The sequence below is a fragment of the Labrus mixtus genome, chromosome 14 (assembly GCF_963584025.1).
Source record: "Labrus mixtus chromosome 14, fLabMix1.1, whole genome shotgun sequence".
Lineage (NCBI taxonomy): Eukaryota > Metazoa > Chordata > Actinopteri > Labriformes > Labridae > Labrus > Labrus mixtus.
Window position 1 is genome coordinate 67,501 of NC_083625.1, and position 20,418 is coordinate 87,918.

The window sequence follows — 20,418 nt, forward strand, 5'->3', positions numbered from 1 at the left end:
AGGAGGACATAGAGAGAGGACACAGAGAGAGGAGGACACAGAGAGAGGACACAGAGAGGGGAGTACACAAAGAGAGGAGGACACAGAGAGGAGGAAACAGAGAGTGGAGGACACAAAGAGAGGAGGACACAGAGAGAGGAGGACACAGAGAGAGGAGGACACAGAGAGGAGGAAACAGAGAGTGGAGGACATAAAGAGAGGAGGACATAGAGAGAAGACACAGAGAGAGGAGGACACAGAGAGAGGAGGACACAGAGAGTGGAGGACACAAAGAGAGGAGGACATAGAGAGAGGACACAGAGAGAGGAGGACACAGAGAGAGGACACAGAGAGAGGAGGACACAGAGAGTGGAGGACACACAGAGAGGAGGACATAGAGAGAGGACACAGAGAGAGGAGGACACAGAGAGAGGACACAGAGAGAGGAGTACACAAAGAGAGGAGGACACAGAGAGAGGAGGACACAGATAGGAGGAAACAGAGAGTGGAGGACACAGAGAGTGGATGACACAGAGAGGAGGACACAGAGAGAGGACACAGAGAGTGGATGACACAGAGAGTGGACGACACAGAGAGGAGGACACAGAGAGATGACACAGAGAGAGGAGGACACACAGAGAGAGGACACAGAGAGTGGATGACACAGAGAGGAGGACACAGAGAGATGAGGACACAGAGAGAGGACACAGAGAGATGAGGACACAGAGAGAGGAGGACACAGAGAGAGGAGGACACAGAGAGAGGAGGACACAGAGAGTGGAGGACACAAAGAGATGAGGACACAGAGTGATGAGGACACAGAGAGAGGACACAGAGAGATGAGGACACAGAGAGAGGAGGACACAGAGAGAGGAGGACACAGAGAGTGGAGGACACAAAGAGAGGAGGACATAGAGAGAGGACACAGAGAGAGGACACAGAGAGAGGAGTACACAAAGAGAGGAGGACACAGAGAGGAGGAAACAGAGAGTGGAGGACACAAAGAGAGGAGGACACAGAGAGAGGAGGACACAGAGAGAGGACACAGAGAGAGGAGGACACAGAGAGTGGAGGACACAAAGAGAGGAGGACATAGAGAGAGGACACAGAGAGAGGAGGACACAGAGAGTGGAGGACACACAGAGAGGAGGACATAGAGAGAGGACACAGAGAGAGGAGGACACAGAGAGAGGACACAGAGAGAGGAGTACACAAAGAGAGGAGGACACAGAGAGAGGAGGACACAGAGAGAGGACACAGAGAGTGGATGACACAGAGAGGAGGACACAGAGAGAGGAGGACACAGAGAGATGACACAGAGAGAGGAGGACACAGAGAGGAGGAAACAGAGAGTGGAGGACACAAAGAGAGGAGGACATAGAGAGAAGACACAGAGAGAGGACACAGAGAGTGGAGGACACAAAGAGAGGAGGACATAGAGAGAGGACACAGAGAGAGGAGTACACAAAGAGAGGAGGACACAGAGAGGAGGAAACAGAGAGTGGAGGACACAAAGAGAGGAGGACACAGAGAGAGGAGGACACAGAGAGAGGACACAGAGAGAGGAGGACACAGAGAGTGGAGGACACAAAGAGAGGAGGACATAGAGAGAGGACACAGAGAGAGGAGGACACAGAGAGAGGAGGACACAGAGAGTGGATGACACACAGAGAGGAGGACATAGAGAGAGGACACAGAGAGAGGAGGACACAGAGAGAGGACACAGAGAGGGGAGTACACAAAGAGAGGAGGACACAGAGAGGAGGAAACAGAGAGTGGAGGACACAAAGAGAGGAGGACACAGAGAGAGGAGGACACAGAGAGAGGAGGACACAGAGAGGAGGAAACAGAGAGTGGAGGACATAAAGAGAGGAGGACATAGAGAGAAGACACAGAGAGAGGAGGACACAGAGAGAGGAGGACACAGAGAGTGGAGGACACAAAGAGATGAGGACACAGAGAGAGGACACAGAGAGATGAGGACACAGAGAGATGAGGACACAGAGAGAGGAGGACACAGAGAGATGAGGACACAGAGAGAGGAGTACACAAAGAGAGGAGGACACAGAGAGGAGGAAACAGAGAGAGGAGGACACAGAGAGAGGACACAGATAGGAGGACACAGAGAGAGGAGTACACAAAGAGAGGACACAGAGAGAGGAGGACACAGAGAGTGGAGGACACAGAGAGAGGAGGACAGAGAGAGAGGACACAGAGAGTGGATGACATAGAGAGGAGGACACAGAGAGAGGAGGACACAGAGAGAGGACACAGAGAGTGGATGACATAGAGAGGAGGACACAGAGAGAGGACACAGAGAGTGGATAACACAGAGAGGAGGACACAGAGAGAGGAGGACACAGAGAGATGACATAGAGAGAGGAGGACACACAGAGAGGAGGACACAGAGAGAGGAGTACACAAAGAGAGGAGGACACAGAGAGGAGGAAACAGAGAGTGGAGGACACAAAGAGAGGAGGACACAGAGAGAGGAGGACACAGAGAGAGGAGGACACAAAGAGATGAGGACACAGAGAGAGGAGGACACAGAGAGGAGGAAACAGAGAGTGGAGGACACAAAGAGAGGAGGACATAGAGAGAAGACACAGAGAGAGGACACAGAGAGAGGAGGACACACAGAGAGGAGGACACAGAGAGAGGAGGACACAGAGAGTGGAGGACACAAAGAGAGGAGGACATAGAGAGAGGACACAGAGAGAGGACACAGAGAGAGGACACAGAGAGAGGAGTACACAAAGAGAGGAGGACACAGAGAGGAGGAAACAGAGAGTGGAGGACACAAAGAGAGGAGGACACAGAGAGAGGAGGACACAGAGAGTGGAGGACACAAAGAGAGGAGGACACAGAGAGAGGAGGACACAGAGAGAGGACACAGAGAGAGGAGGACACAGAGAGTGGAGGACACAAAGAGAGGAGGACATAGAGAGAGGACACAGAGAGAGGAGGACACAGAGAGAGGAGGACACAGAGAGTGGAGGACACACAGAGAGGAGGACATAGAGAGAGGACACAGAGAGAGGAGGACACAGAGAGAGGACACAGAGAGAGGAGTACACAAAGAGAGGAGGACACAGAGAGAGGAGGACACAGAGAGAGGACACAGAGAGTGGATGACACAGAGAGGAGGACACAGAGAGAGGAGGACACAGAGAGATGACACAGAGAGAGGAGGACACACAGAGAGAGGACACAGAGAGTGGATGACCTAGAGAGGAGGACACAGAGAGATGAGGACACAGAGAGAGGACACAAAGAGATGAGGACACAGAGAGAGGAGGACACAGAGAGAGGAGGACACAGAGAGTGGAGGACACAAAGAGATGAGGACACAGAGAGAGGACACAGAGAGATGAGGACACAGAGAGATGAGGACACAGAGAGATGAGGACACAGAGAGAGGAGGACACAGAGAGATGAGGACACAGAGAGAGGAGTACACAAAGAGAGGAGGACACAGAGAGGAGGAAACAGAGAGAGGAGGACACAGAGAGAGGACACAGATAGGAGGACACAGAGAGAGGAGTACACAAAGAGAGGACACAGAGAGAGGAGGACACAGAGAGTGGAGGACACAGAGAGAGGAGGACACAGAGAGAGGACACAGAGAGTGGATGACATAGAGAGGAGGACACAGAGAGAGGAGGACACAGAGAGAGGACACAGAGAGTGGATGACATAGAGAGGAGGACACAGAGAGAGGAGGACACAGAGAGAGGACACAGAGAGTGGATGACCTAGAGAGGAGGACACAGAGAGATGAGGACACAGAGAGAGGACACAAAGAGATGAGGACACAGAGAGAGGAGGACACAGAGAGAGGAGGACACAGAGAGTGGAGGACACAAAGAGATGAGGACACAGAGAGAGGACACAGAGAGATGAGGACACAGAGAGATGAGGACACAGAGAGATGAGGACACAGAGAGAGGAGGACACAGAGAGATGAGGACACAGAGAGAGGAGTACACAAAGAGAGGAGGACACAGAGAGGAGGAAACAGAGAGAGGAGGACACAGAGAGAGGACACAGATAGGAGGACACAGAGAGAGGAGTACACAAAGAGAGGACACAGAGAGAGGAGGACACAGAGAGTGGAGGACACAGAGAGAGGAGGACACAGAGAGAGGACACAGAGAGTGGATGACATAGAGAGGAGGACACAGAGAGAGGAGGACACAGAGAGAGGACACAGAGAGTGGATGACATAGAGAGGAGGACACAGAGAGAGGAGGACACAGAGAGAGGACACAGAGAGTGGATGACCTAGAGAGGAGGACACAGAGAGATGAGGACACAGAGAGAGGACACAAAGAGATGAGGACACAGAGAGAGGAGGACACAGAGAGAGGAGGACACAGAGAGTGGAGGACACAAAGAGATGAGGACACAGAGAGAGGACACAGAGAGATGAGGACACAGAGAGATGAGGACACAGAGAGATGAGGACACAGAGAGAGGAGGACACAGAGAGATGAGGACACAGAGAGAGGAGTACACAAAGAGAGGAGGACACAGAGAGGAGGAAACAGAGAGAGGAGGACACAGAGAGAGGACACAGATAGGAGGACACAGAGAGAGGAGTACACAAAGAGAGGACACAGAGAGAGGAGGACACAGAGAGTGGAGGACACAGAGAGAGGAGGACACAGAGAGAGGAGGACACAGAGAGAGGAGGACACAAAGAGATGAGGACACAGAGAGAGGAGGACACAGAGAGGAGGAAACAGAGAGTGGAGGACACAAAGAGAGGAGGACATAGAGAGAAGACACAGAGAGAGGACACAGAGAGAGGAGGACACACAGAGAGGAGGACACAGAGAGAGGAGGACACAGAGAGTGGAGGACACAAAGAGAGGAGGACATAGAGAGAGGACACAGAGAGAGGACACAGAGAGAGGACACAGAGAGAGGAGTACACAAAGAGAGGAGGACACAGAGAGGAGGAAACAGAGAGTGGAGGACACAAAGAGAGGAGGACACAGAGAGAGGAGGACACAGAGAGTGGAGGACACAAAGAGAGGAGGACACAGAGAGAGGACACAGAGAGTGGATGACATAGAGAGGAGGACACAGAGAGAGGAGGACACAGAGAGAGGACACAGAGAGTGGATGACACAGAGAGGAGGACACAGAGAGAGGAGGACACAGAGAGTGGAGGACACAAAGAGAGGAGGACACAGAGAGGAGGAAACAGAGAGTGGAGGACACAAAGAGAGGAGGACACAGAGAGAGGAGGACACAGAGAGTGGAGGACACAGAGAGAGGAGGACACAGAGAGAGGACACAGAGAGTGGATGACATAGAGAGGAGGACACAGAGAGAGGAGGACACAGAGAGAGGACACAGAGAGTGGATGACACAGAGAGGAGGACACAGAGAGAGGAGGACACAGACAGATGACACAGAGAGAGGAGGACACACAGAGAGGAGGACACAGAGAGAGGACACAGAGAGTGGACACAGAGAGTGGATGACACAGAGAGGAGGACACAGAGAGATGAGGACACAGAGAGAGGAGGACACAGAGAGATGAGGACACAGAGACAGGAGGACACAGAGAGAGGAGGAAACAGAGAGTGGAGGACACACAGAGAGGAGGACATAGAGAGTGGAGGACACAAAGAGAGGAGGACATAGAGAGAGGACACAGAGAGAGGACACAGAGAGAGGAGTACACAAAGAGAGGAGGACACAGAAAGGAGGAAACAGAGAGTGGAGGACACAAAGAGAGGAGGACACAGAGAGAGGAGGACACAGAGAGAGGAGGACACAAAGAGATGAGGACACAGAGAGAGGAGGACACAGAGAGGAGGAAACAGAGAGTGGAGGACACAAAGAGAGGAGGACATAGAGAGAAGACACAGAGAGAGGACACAGAGAGAGGACACAGAGAGTGGATGACACAGAGAGGAGGACACAGAGAGATGAGGACACAGAGAGAGGACACAGAGAGATGAGGACACAGAGACAGGAGGACACAGAGAGAGGAGGACACAGAGAGTGGAGGACACAAAGAGAGGAGGACAGAGAGAGAGGACACAGAGAGAGGACACAGAGAGAGGAGTACACAAAGAGAGGAGGACACAGAGAGGAGGAAACAGAGAGTGGAGGACACAAAGAGAGGAGGACACAGAGAGAGGAGGACATAGAGAGAAGACACAGAGAGAGGAGGACACAGAGAGAGGAGGACACAGAGAGTGGAGGACACAAAGAGAGGAGGACACAGAGAGAGGACACAGAGAGAGGAATACACAAAGAGAGGAGGACACAGAGAGAGGAGGACACAGAGAGTGGAGGACACAAAGACAGGAGGACACAGAGAGAGGAGGACACAGAGAGAGGAGGAAACAGAGAGTGGAGGACACAAAGAGAGGAGGACATAGAGAGAGGACACAGAGAGAGGAGGACACAGAGAGAGGACACAGGGAGAGGAGGACACAGAGAGTGGAGGACACAAAGAGAGGAGGTTATAGAGAGAGGACACAGAGAGAGGAGGACACAGAGAGAGGAGGACACAGAGAGTGGAGGACACACAGAGAGGAGGACATAGAGAGAGGACACAGAGAGAGGAGGACACAGAGAGAGGACACAGAGAGAGGAGGACACAAAGAGAGGAGGACACAGAGAGAGGAGGACACAGATAGGAGGAAACAGAGAGTGGAGGACACAGAGAGTGGATGACAGAGAGAGGAGGACACAGAGAGAGGAGGACACAGAGAGGAGGAAACAGAGAGTGGAGGACACAAAGAGAGGAGAACATAGAGAGAGGACACAGAGAGAGGAGGACACAGAGAGAGGAGGACACAGAGAGGAGGACACAGAGAGAGGAGGACACAGAGAGAGGACACAGAGAGATGACACAGAGAGGACACAAAGAGGAGGACACAGAGAGGACACAAAGAGGAGGACACAGAGAGGAGGAAACAGAGAGGACACAGAGAGAGGACACAGAGAGACGAAGACACAGAGAGACGAAGACACAGACAGTGGATGACACAAAGAGAGGAGGACACAGAGAGGGGAGGACACAAAGAGAGGAGGACACAGAGAGAGGAGGATTGAGAGAGAGGAGGACACAGAGAGAGGAGGACACAGACAGATGACACAGAGAGAGGAGGACACACAGAGAGGAGGACACAGAGAGAGGACACAGAGAGTGGACACAGAGAGTGGATGACACAGAGAGGAGGACACAGAGAGATGAGGACACAGAGAGAGGAGGACACAGAGAGATGAGGACACAGAGACAGGAGGACACAGAGAGAGGAGGAAACAGAGAGTGGAGGACACACAGAGAGGAGGACATAGAGAGTGGAGGACACAAAGAGAGGAGGACATAGAGAGAGGACACAGAGAGAGGACACAGAGAGAGGAGTACACAAAGAGAGGAGGACACAGAAAGGAGGAAACAGAGAGTGGAGGACACAAAGAGAGGAGGACACAGAGAGAGGAGGACACAGAGAGAGGAGGACACAAAGAGATGAGGACACAGAGAGAGGAGGACACAGAGAGGAGGAAACAGAGAGTGGAGGACACAAAGAGAGGAGGACATAGAGAGAAGACACAGAGAGAGGACACAGAGAGAGGACACAGAGAGTGGATGACACAGAGAGGAGGACACAGAGAGATGAGGACACAGAGAGAGGACACAGAGAGATGAGGACACAGAGACAGGAGGACACAGAGAGAGGAGGACACAGAGAGTGGAGGACACAAAGAGAGGAGGACAGAGAGAGAGGACACAGAGAGAGGACACAGAGAGAGGAGTACACAAAGAGAGGAGGACACAGAGAGGAGGAAACAGAGAGTGGAGGACACAAAGAGAGGAGGACACAGAGAGAGGAGGACATAGAGAGAAGACACAGAGAGAGGAGGACACAGAGAGAGGAGGACACAGAGAGTGGAGGACACAAAGAGAGGAGGACACAGAGAGAGGACACAGAGAGAGGAATACACAAAGAGAGGAGGACACAGAGAGAGGAGGACACAGAGAGGAGGAAACAGAGAGTGGAGGACACAAAGACAGGAGGACACAGAGAGAGGAGGACACAGAGAGAGGAGGAAACAGAGAGTGGAGGACACAAAGAGAGGAGGACATAGAGAGAGGACACAGAGAGAGGAGGACACAGAGAGAGGACACAGGGAGAGGAGGACACAGAGAGTGGAGGACACAAAGAGAGGAGGTTATAGAGAGAGGACACAGAGAGAGGAGGACACAGAGAGAGGAGGACACAGAGAGTGGAGGACACACAGAGAGGAGGACATAGAGAGAGGACACAGAGAGAGGAGGACACAGAGAGAGGACACAGAGAGAGGAGGACACAAAGAGAGGAGGACACAGAGAGAGGAGGACACAGATAGGAGGAAACAGAGAGTGGAGGACACAGAGAGAGGACACAGAGAGTGGATGACAGAGAGAGGAGGACACAGAGAGAGGAGGACACAGAGAGAGGAGGACACAGAGAGGAGGAAACAGAGAGTGGAGGACACAAAGAGAGGAGAACATAGAGAGAGGACACAGAGAGAGGAGGACACAGAGAGAGGAGGACACAGAGAGGAGGACACAGAGAGAGGAGGACACAGAGAGAGGACACAGAGAGATGACACAGAGAGGACACAAAGAGGAGGACACAGAGAGGACACAAAGAGGAGGACACAGAGAGGAGGAAACAGAGAGGACACAGAGAGAGGACACAGAGAGACGAAGACACAGACAGTGGATGACACAAAGAGAGGAGGACACAGAGAGGGGAGGACACAAAGAGAGGAGGACACAGAGAGAGGAGGATTGAGAGAGAGGAGGACACAGAGAGAGGAGGACACAGAGAGAGGACACAGAGAGAGGAGGACACAGAGAGAGGACACAGAGAGAGGAGGACACAGAGAGAGGACACAGAGAGAGGACACAGAGAGAGGAGGACACAGAGAGAGGAGGACACAAAGAGAGGAGGACACAGAGAGAGGAGGACACAGAGAGAGGACAGAAAGAGGTGAGGGGGTGAGGTCGTGGTCAGACTGAAGCTGGACGGTGATGATCTCATCTCTGATGGGGAAATGAAACGTGAGATCATGTTAGGGTTAGAACGACACAGATCACATGATGAGGACTGAACGCTCACCGCACACGCTCCGTCTCTGCAGATGTTGTTGTTGCTTCAGAGACTCAGAGAGGATCCAGCTGCAGCTCACAGCTGATTACATTCATATGATCACAACTCCCTGTGGTGCTCTGCTGCCCCTCCCCCCCACACACACACATACACAAACACACACGTACACACAAACACACACGTACACACAAACACACACATACACACAAACACACACATACACACATATACATACACACACACACACATACACACACACACACACACATACACATACACACACACACACACACACACACACACACACACACACACACACACACACACACACACAGTTGTGATCATATGAATGTAATCAGCTGTGAGCTACATTTTATTTAAACTTGATCAAATGACAGAAGTTTTGATCCATCGTCATGGTAAAGACTCTCGAGACTCAGGAGCTGCCATATTGGATCTGAACTCGGGCTACTGAAGATTCTCCGAGTTTCCAAGTAGTAATTACGACTTCAGGGGGCGTTCCAGTAAACACTTCCGACTGGGCACTCGGAATTTCCGACTTCCGAGATCAACTGGAACGCAGCATATGCGTCTGATGTTAGTGTCTGAGGTTAGCATCTGATGCTAGTGTCTGATGTTAGCATCTGATGCTAGCTTTTAATGTCGGGTGTAAAGGTGGGGATCGAAAGAAGAGCAAATGTTTCTGGATGACTGAGTTTGAAAACGCAGAGATAGAGGCTAAAAGAGCGAGAGAGAAAGAGAGGAAGTCAGGTTCTCAAACAGACACAGGATGAGGTGGGCAAACAACAGACAAACAGAAGGGGGGTTGGGGTGGGGGGTGGGGGGGTAGTATCCAGGGGGCAGGTGGGATCAGCTCAGGTGCAGCAGAACATTCAGACTCTGTTCACGTCTGCGTTGGAAAATTACCCCGTAGCTCAGAGCCAGGTCAGGATGGTTTAAAGGATCATTCTACTTCCCCTCAGCTCGCTCTTATTTTGGAAGGCAGAGTTATTTACTCAAGCTGTGCACTTCAAAATAAAGGTACTTTACAAGAGTCATTTCTTTTCACATGAAGCACTTCAAATGTCAAAACTAATCACAAAACATTGCGGGATGACGACTCTGCTCTAAACCAATCAAAGGGTGAGATTCAGGTCGTTTACCTGCTTTTTGTAAAGCGTCTCGAGATAATACTTGTTATGAATTGGCACTATACAAAGAAAGATTGATTGATTGATTGATTGATTGATTGATTGATTGATTGATTGATTGATTGATTGATTAATTGATTGATTCTGCAAATGTATAAAGCATGACTCAGCAGAAACACAGGGATGTTGATTAAAAATGGTAAATCACACCGAGCTCCAAAACATCAACCAGCAGCTGGAAAGATTTCTGTCAAGGAAAAATAAATCTTTTCTTCATGTTCAGCTTTGACTGCCGTCACCTCGGCAGCAACAACAACACCTGTGAATCTCCAGGTACATCTGCAGGTGTAAAACCAGTGAGATCCCCTTTAAGTGGAATATAGTTAGCTTCAACAGTTTTTATAAATGTTAGCATGTCACTTTATTATTCACAAGCTTTCTCTACCAACGATCCCAAAGGTCGACCTCATGAAGGCTTCAGTGGCAGTTAGAGAAAGGGATTCTCTGACTTAAAATACAATATATATATATAAAATATATATTAAAATAAGATCGAATCTAGCAGAGGATGTAAAGGTGCAGCTAACAGTAAAAATATATTTCACTTTGATATTCCTGCTGGCTCACGAACAGCTCGCCTGGGACCAGCTAACATCACATGTTAATTCAGAGCGTTGAACTCGTGGAGGTTATGTCTGCAGATTTTAAAGGTGTAAAAGGCGGGCGGGTGAATTCAGTTTTTAGGGCAGAACAAAACAAGGTCAGCACATTGTTCTCCAAACCTACTGCACGGAGCTGAACGCTCCCCGGGGCCACAGTCCATTTAGTGCTGAGCTCCCCCCGCTCTACGTGCATTAATGCTGCTGTCTGCTCTTTTAAAGCGCCTACACTCTGTTTTCTCTCAGTCTTAGGTCTGCTGAAAGAAGTCTGGATGAAGGAGAAATGAAGCATTGACCCATGATGGCAACCACAGCCTTCACAGACCTGCAGGAGCGCCAGACAGGCGGCACATGGCCCAGTATTACACTACCAACCCGCCTGAGATAAACAAGACGTCCACTTCCAACATGGGCAAAATAACAGCTTGTCTTTTTAAAACATTAGGAACAAGCTGAATTCTCCTGATTATATCCTGCTGCGTTCTCACATCAGCTCACTCTGACTCTCTGCAGAATAAATACAAGGAGGCTGGAGGAGAAACTCTGAGTGAAGAGAGAAACATTCAGCTGTTTGTGTTCACACATGACGCTCAGCATGATAAACTTCAGGAGTTTCTCAGGAGCGTGTGTAAAAACCCCATCAGTCCAGTAGGACCAGGACCAGACAGGAAATATGCCATACATTCACTATTCACCCGTCCATCCTTTCATCCATAAGTAAAACACCAAACATTCATTAGGTATTTGTCAAAGGAGGAGTTGAGCAGGCTGCAGGCTTGGACTTTGATGAATTTTCATGTCAAAACTAAATGAAGCTCTTTCTATGCCACCTTTCAACAAAATGTTGTGTTGACATTTAAAAAAAACATTTCTCAACTTACAGGCGTAGGTCATGGCGAAGCTGCTCCCCGTGTCCACCATGTCCACCTGTGGCACCAGCTTGGGGACGTCCTGGTGTTGTGCCAGAGCAAAACGAAAGACCTCGTACTCGTGGGATCCGGTGGGGAAAAGGCCTCCTGTGTGACAGAGACACAGAGAATAATTTCATTATTTCTTAAAGCTCGGAGAAAGAGGAGAAAAAAAAGGCTTGATACCAGCTAACACTAAAGGTCGGCTAAAGACGTCGACCTTTTGAGTTCTGCATGGAAATCCTGCTGAGGTGGAAGCACGACCGTCCATGACTCTTTGATTCAGCCGAGAGAGAACTTCATTTATATTTAAAATCTCTGTCAGAAAGCTGAACGCAGCATTTGCAGGAAGAAATTGTTTTCATACCAGAAAGAGATGTGTGTGTGTGTGTGTGTGTGTGTGTGTGTGTGTGTGTGTGTGATGTATGTGTTGGGGGGTGTTAGTTTAGAAGAGATGTTTGTGTTGGGGGGTGTTAGTTTAGAAGAGATGTGTGTGTGTGTGTGTGTGTGTGTGTGTGTGTGTGTGTGTGTGTGTGTGTGTGTGTGTGATGTATGTGTTGGGGGTGTTAGTTTAGAAGAGATGTATGTGTTGGGGTGTTAGTTTAGAAGAGATGTATGTGTTGGGGTGTTAGTTTAGAAGAGATGTATGTGTTGGGGGTGTTAGTTTAGAAGAGATGTATGTGTTGGGGGTGTTAGTTTAGAAGAGATGTTTGTGTTGGGGTGTTAGTTTAGAAGAGATGTATGTGTTGGGGGTGTTAGTTTAGAAGAGATGTATGTGTTGGGGTGTTAGTTTAGAAGAGATGTATGTGTTGGGGTGTTAGTTTAGAAGAGATGTTTGTGTTGGGGGTGTTAGTTTAGAAGAGATGTATGTGTTGGGGTGTTAGTTTAGAAGAGATGTATGTGTTGGGGTGTTAGTTTAGAAGAGATGTTTGTGTTGGGGGTGTTAGTTTAGAAGAGATGTATGTGTTGGGGGTGTTAGTTTAGAAGAGATGTATGTGTTGGGGGTGTTAGTTTAGAAGAGATGTATGTGTTGGGGTGTTAGTTTAGAAGAGATGTATGTGTTGGGGTGTGTTAGTTTAGAAGAGATGTATGTGTTGGGGGTGTTAGTTTAGAAGAGATGTTTGTGTTGGGGTGTTAGTTTAGAAGAGATGTTTGTGTTGGGGGTGTTAGTTTAGAAGAGATGTATGTGTTGGGGGTGTTAGTTTAGAAGAGATGTTTGTGTTGGGGTGTTAGTTTAGAAGAGATGTTTGTGTTGGGGGTGTTAGTTTAGAAGAGATGTATGTGTTGGGGGTGTTAGTTTAGAAGAGATGTTTGTGTTGGGGTGTTAGTTTAGAAGAGATGTTTGTGTTGGGGGTGTTAGTTTAGAAGAGATGTATGTGTTGGGGGGTGTTAGTTTAGAAGAGATGTATGTGTTGGGGTGTTAGTTTAGAAGAGATGTATGTGTTGGGGGGTGTTAGTTTAGAAGAGATGTATGTGTTGGGGTGTTAGTTTAGAAGAGATGTTTGTGTTGGGGGGTGTTAGTTTAGAAGAGATGTATGTGTTGGGGTGTTAGTTTAGAAGAGATGTATGTGTTGGGGGGTGTTAGTTTAGAAGAGATGTATGTGTTGGGGGGTGTTAGTTTAGAAGAGATGTATGTGTTGGGGGTGTTAGTTTAGAAGAGATGTTTGTGTTGGGGTGTTAGTTTAGAAGAGATGTATGTGTTGGGGGTGTTAGTTTAGAAGAGATGTTTGTGTTGGGGTGTTAGTTTAGAAGAGATGTTTGTGTTGGGGTGTTAGTTTAGAAGAGATGTATGTGTTGGGGTGTTAGTTTAGAAGAGATGTATGTGTTGGGGGTGTTAGTTTAGAAGAGATGTATGTGTTGGGGGGTGTTAGTTTAGAAGAGATGTATGTGTTGGGGGGTGTTAGTTTAGAAGAGATGTATGTGTTGGGGGGTGTTAGTTTAGAAGAGATGTATGTGTTGGGGGGTGTTAGTTTAGAAGAGATGTATGTGTTGGGGGGTGTTAGTTTAGAAGAGATGTATGTGTTGGGGTGTTAGTTTAGAAGAGATGTATGTGTTGGGGGGTGTTAGTTTAGAAGAGATGTATGTGTTGGGGTGTTAGTTTAGAAGAGATGTATGTGTTGGGGTGTTAGTTTAGAAGAGATGTATGTGTTGGGGGGTGTTAGTTTAGAAGAGATGTATGTGTTGGGGGGTGTTAGTTTAGAAGAGATGTATGTGTTGGGGTGTTAGTTTAGAAGAGATGTATGTGTTGGGGGGTGTTAGTTTAGAAGAGATGTATGTGTTGGGGGTGTTAGTTTAGAAGAGATGTATGTGTTGGGGTGTTAGTTTAGAAGAGATGTATGTGTTGGGGGGTGTTAGTTTAGAAGAGATGTATGTGTTGGGGTGTTAGTTTAGAAGAGATGTTTGTGTTGGGGTGTTAGTTTAGAAGAGATGTATGTGTTGGGGGGTGTTAGTTTAGAAGAGATGTATGTGTTGGGGGGTGTTAGTTTAGAAGAGATGTATGTGTTGGGGTGTTAGTTTAGAAGAGATGTTTGTGTTGGGGGTGTTAGTTTAGAAGAGATGTTTGTGTTGGGGTGTTAGTTTAGAAGAGATGTTTGTGTTGGGGTGTTAGTTTAGAAGAGATGTATGTGTTGGGGGTGTTAGTTTAGAAGAGATGTTTGTGTTGGGGTGTTAGTTTAGAAGAGATGTTTGTGTTGGGGTGTTAGTTTAGAAGAGATGTTTGTGTTGGGGTGTTAGTTTAGAAGAGATGTTTGTGTTGGGGTGTTAGTTTAGAAGAGATGTTTGTGTTGGGGTGTTAGTTTAGAAGAGATGTATGTGTTGGGGTGTTAGTTTAGAAGAGATGTATGTGTTGGGGGTGTTAGTTTAGAAGAGATGTATGTGTTGGGGGGTGTTAGTTTAGAAGAGATGTTTGTGTTGGGGGGTGTTAGTTTAGAAGAGATGTTTGTGTTGGGGTGTTAGTTTAGAAGAGATGTATGTGTTGGGGGTGTTAGTTTAGAAGAGATGTATGTGTTGGGGGGTGTTAGTTTAGAAGAGATGTTTTTTTGGGGGGGTTGGGGTTAGCCAGAGGATCAAGCAGAAGATGAGATGACATGTCATCAAACTAAAATAACTGGCACTGTTTCCTGTTGGGGATGATCACCCCATCCATCTGAGTTTATTTTTCTCTGCTGAGAATAAAATGTTACTTCAAATAAAACACGAGAAAAGATTCACGTGAAACGAAAATGAAGGACAACCATGACTGTGAGCTGCAAAGTTCACTAAAGAGAAACCGATCAACAGAAGGAATCGGATAAAGATTCATCTTTTTGTCATCTTTGATCCTCATATCTTCACCAAACTTATTATGGAAACTTTCATTTCAACATAGAATTATAATAAGGCTTATTTTGTTGGTTTCTGAAGTGAACGTTTGCTAACTTTAACTTTTAGCTAAACTGAATTTCCCCTCGCGGGATTAATAAAGTATAAATTATTATTATTATTATTAACAGCTGAATCTTCATGAAGATCAGCAGAGGTCAGCTCGGAGGGTTCGTGTTATAGGACGTCTGCGTCACACTGATTGTTGTTGAAGCTCAGCTCCTTGTTCTCTCTCTCTCCACAAAAGGTTAAAGGTCAAATTATCTGAACACTGCAACTGATTGACCCTCTGTTCTCGCTGTGGGCGAGCGACAGAGATGATGTATGCACAGGTCACTCAGCTGTTGACCTGTGCTTCACGGTAATATTGAAACTTTAAGTAGGATGTAGTTTCATAGGACACACTGCTGTGACATCATAACCACCCATCAAAAGGTACCATCTCCAGGTCAGCTAACTAGAGAACATGGGGCGGCTGTGGCTCAGTGGTTGAGTCTGTCGAGACTAACAGGACACAGGTGAGACCTGAACACACAGGTGAGACCTAAACACTCACAGGTGAGATTAACAAGACACAGGTGAGATTAACAAAACACAGGTGAGACTAACAAGACACAGGTGAGATTAACAAAACACAGGTGAGACTAACAAGACACAGGTGAGATTAACAAAACACAGGTGAGACTAACAAGACACAGGTGAGACTAACAAGACACAGGTGAGACTAAAGAGACAGGTGAGACTAAAGACACAGGTGAGACTAAAGAGACAGGTGAGACTAAAGACACAGGTGAGACTAAAGAGACAGGTGAGACTAAAGACACAGGTGAGACTAAAGAGACAGGTGAGACTAAAGACACAGGTGAGACTAAAGAGACAGGTGAGACTAAAGACACAGGTGAGACTAAAGAGACAGGTGAGACTAAAGACACAGGTGAGACTAAAGAGACAGGTGAGACTAAAGAGACAGGTGAGACTAAAGACACAGGTGAGACTAAAGACACAGGTGAGACTAAAGAGACAGGTGAGACTAACAAGACACAGGTGAGACTAAAGAGACAGGTGAGACTAAAGACACAGGTGAGACTAAAGAGACAGGTGAGACTAAAGACACAGGTGAGACTAACAAGACACAGGTGAGACTAAAGAGACAGGTGAGACTAAAGACGCAGGTGAGACTAAAGACACAGGTGAGACTAAAGACACAGGTGATACTGGTGAGGGCCAATCAGCATGGAGGGAAACCAGACAAATGTAAAAAGTAAGACAGGAAACATTGGGTACAAGAACTTCAAAATGAAACAGGAAATAGAAACACAGAGATCGAAATGGCAACATAAAACAGGAAATGACATTTAAACAACAACAGTGAAGAATAAACAAACAGAGGCATTTCAGGGTGACGGCTGAGAGGCAGCAGGAAGAGGAAATACTAAAGTGAAGGCCGGGGTTCTTCAGACAGAATATTAAAAACTGCTCACTGACGTCGTTCTTACACGAGGTCTGGATTTGTTCATGGGAGTCTTAAAGGCTGGAAGCGGTCCATCTGCTCGGACAGAAGGCTCCATGACCAACCCACTGTCACTGATTTCACGCTGACGCTCGCTGGACTCAGGCGGCTGGAGGATTTCAAAACTCAAAAATGAACGGTAACGCAGGTTCGTTCAACCTGACGCCCCATCAGCTCCAAACCTGATGAATCACATTCAAACATCATTTCTGGAGAGAGACACACTCTGCGGCGCTCGGCTGCCCGAGCAGACTGAATGTGAGCTGTGGCATTCAGAGGGGAGTGAGAGAGAAGCTTTGAGGTCGTTTCAGGAGATGAAGAGTTATCTTCTTATTGAACTGATTTACTCTGAAGGAGGACGGAGTGTCCCTCTAAAGGACTTTTCCAATGACCTCTAAACTAAAGAAGTAAAAGTACACGATCTGTTTTTACAGCATCAGGGTTAGAGTCAGTTAGTGCTCCGCCCATTTCAAGAGTGTATGGCTGCAGCCTGGAGCCCTGAAGCCACGCCCCCTGGAGCTTCATGAGCTTCTGACTATCAAAATAAAAGCTCTCGTCCGATCCGTTGTGTCTCGTTCTTAGTTTGTTGTTTTTGATCTTCAGGGTAACAGCGATCATTCTGTTGAATAATTACAATAATACAACAATCAACATGATAAATATAAACAAAGCCTAACACTGTTACAGAAAGATCGTCTTTCATTTTCTAAACCTTTTATACTTTACTTCCTGCCTCTACAGGAAATCACTTCAGCAGAGTCCCTTAATGAACGGCCGTGTTCTCTGTTCACACCAAAATGTCAAAGTGATGCCGTGCATTTATTCTAAAGATGTTCACATTCATATTTTTCAGTTCATTTATTTAAATATTCATTATCTGACCGTTAGATACTCGCATACTTTTCAAAAAGAGATTAATATAAACATTTACGACAGTCCCTGATCTGTCCCTGGTCCTGATTCATCCCTGATCTGGTCCTGATTCATCCCTGATCTGTCCCTGGTCCTGATTCATCCCTGATCTGTCCCTGGACTGCAGACTCAAGAGACTGTAGGGCTGCAGACTCAGAGACTGTAGACTCAGAGACTGTAGGACTGCAGACTCAGAGACTGCAGACTCAGAGACTGTAGGACTGCAGACTCAGAGACTGTAGACTCAGAGAATGTAGACTCAGAGACTGCAGACTCAGAGACTGTAGACTCAGAGACTGTAGGACTGCAGACTCAGAGACTGTAGACTCAGAGAATGTAGACTCAGAGACTGCAGACTCAGAGACTGTAGACTCAGAGACTGTAGGACTGCAGACTCAGAGACTGCAGACGCAGAGACTGTAGGACTGCAGACTCAGAGACTGCAGACTCAGAGACTGTAGACTCAGAGACTGTAGGACTGCAGACTCAGAGACTGCAGACTCAGAGACTGTAGGACTGCAGACTCAGAGACTGTAGACTCAGAGAATGTAGACTCAGAGACTGCAGACTCAGAGACTGTAGACTCAGAGACTGTAGGACTGCAGACTCAGAGACTGCAGACGCAGAGACTGTAGGACTGCAGACTCAGAGACTGCAGACTCAGAGACTGTAGGACTGCAGACTCAGAGACTGTAGACTCAGAGACTGTAGGGCTGCAGACTCAGAGACTGCAGACTCAGAGACTGTAGGACTGCAGACTCAGAGACTGCAGACTCAGAGACTGTAGGACTGCAGACTCAGAGACTGTAGACTCAGAGACTGTAGGGCTGCAGACTCAGAGACTGCAGACTCAGAGACTGCAGACTCAGAGACTGTAGACTCAGAGACCGTAGGACTGCAGACTCAGAGACTGCAGACTCAGAGACTGTAGGGCTGCAGACTCAGAGACTGCAGACTCAGAGACTGTAGACTCAGAGACTGTAGGACTGCAGACTCAGAGACTGCAGACTCAGAGACTGTAGGACTGCAGACTCAGAGACTGTAGGGCTGCAGACTCAGAGACTGTAGACTCAGAGACTGTAGGACTGCAGACTCAGAGACTGTAGGGCTGCAGACTCAGAGACTGTAGGACTGCAGACTCAGAGACTGTAGGACTGCAGACTCAGAGACTGTAGGGCTGCAGACTCAAGAGACTGTAGGGCTGCAGACTCAGAGACTGTAGGACTGCAGACTCAGAGACTGCAGACTCAGAGACTGTAGGACTGCAGACTCAGAGACTGCAGACTCAGAGACTGTAGGGCTGCAGACTCAGAGACTGTAGACTCAGAGACTGTAGGACTGCAGACTCAGAGACTGTAGGACTGCAGACTCAGAGACTGTCGGACTGCAGACTCAGAGACTGTAGGACTGCAGACTCAGAGACTGCAGACTCAGAGACTGTCGGACTACAGACTCAGAGACTGTATACTCAGAGACTGTAGGACTGCAGACTCAGAGACTGTAGGACTGCAGACTCAGAGACTGCAGACTTAGAGACTGCAGACTCAGAGACTGTAGGACTGCAGACTCAGAGACTGTATACTCAGAGACTGTAGGACTGCAGACTCAGAGACTGTAGGACTGCAGACTCAGAGACCGTAGGGCTGCAGACTCAGAGACTGTAGGGCTGCAGACTCAGAGACTGTATACTCAGAGACTGTAGGACTGCAGACTCAGAGACTGTAGGACTGCAGACTCAGAGACCGTAGGGCTGCAGACTCAGAGACTGTAGGACTGCAGACTCAGAGACTGCAGACTCAGAAACTGTAGGACTGCAGACTCAGAGACTGTAGGACTGCAGACTCAGAGACTGTAGGGCTGCAGACTCAGAGACTGTATACTCAGAGACTGTAGGACTGCAGACTCAGAGACTGTAGGGCTGCAGACTCAGAGACTGTAGGGCTGCAGACTCAGAGACTGTATACTCAGAGACTGTAGGACTGCAGACTCAGAGACTGTAGGACTGCAGACTCAGAGACTGTAGGGCTGCAGACTCAGAGACTGTAGGACTGCAGACTCAGAGACTGCAGACTCAGAAACTGTATACTCAGAGACTGTAGGACTGCAGACTCAGAGACTGTAGGACTGCAGACTCAGAGACTGTAGGACTGCAGACTCAGAGACTGCAGACTCAGAAACTGTATACTCAGAGACTGCAGGACTGCAGACTCAGAGACTGCAGACTCAGAAACTGTATACTCAGAGACTGTAGGACTGCAGACTCAGAGACTGTAGGACTGCAGACTCAGAGACTGTAGGACTGCAGACTCAGAGACTGTAGGGCTGCAGACTTAGAGACTGTAGGGCTGCAGCCGAGCAGCTTAAACTAAAACGGTTAATTTTCTTCAAACATACTTATCTGTGAAAGGAGTGAAATCCTGGAACTCTTTTCTCTCTCTGACTGTTTTTTGTCTGATCATGCGTGTGTGTATTTATTCAGTTTTTTCTCAGTTTTTCTCTGTTTTATTGCTTTTTTTATTGCCATATCTAAAATCACAGCTGATCACCAGAAGCTAGATCGTGGTCATTTCAGCACCAGACGTGTCTTCATGTTTGATGTTTGGAGCTAAATATGTTTATTCCTGAATCCTGCTGTTCCCACTTTATCCTCTCTTTTTCCTTTTTAACAGTTTTCATCTTTATTTACACTAAAGCCCAACGAGCTGCAAATTATCATCCCAGACGATCAGGCAGTTTGTTGTATCAGTCCTGATGAAACCAAGAATGTGTGTGTGTGTGTGTGTGTGTGTGTGTGTGTGTGTGTGTTTG

General features: G+C 47.9%; 1 protein-coding gene across 1 annotated transcript in view; it reads right to left on the reverse strand.

The window, feature by feature from the left end:
* The window catches only part of LOC132988758 (glutamate receptor 1-like), a 78,091-nt gene that overhangs the window by 56,567 nt on the left and 1,106 nt on the right, over positions 1-20,418 (reverse strand). The window contains exon 2 of the mRNA XM_061056329.1: positions 11,802-11,936. Within this exon, the coding sequence (XP_060912312.1) occupies positions 11,802-11,936 (135 nt within the window). The remainder of the gene's footprint in view (positions 1-11,801; positions 11,937-20,418) is intronic.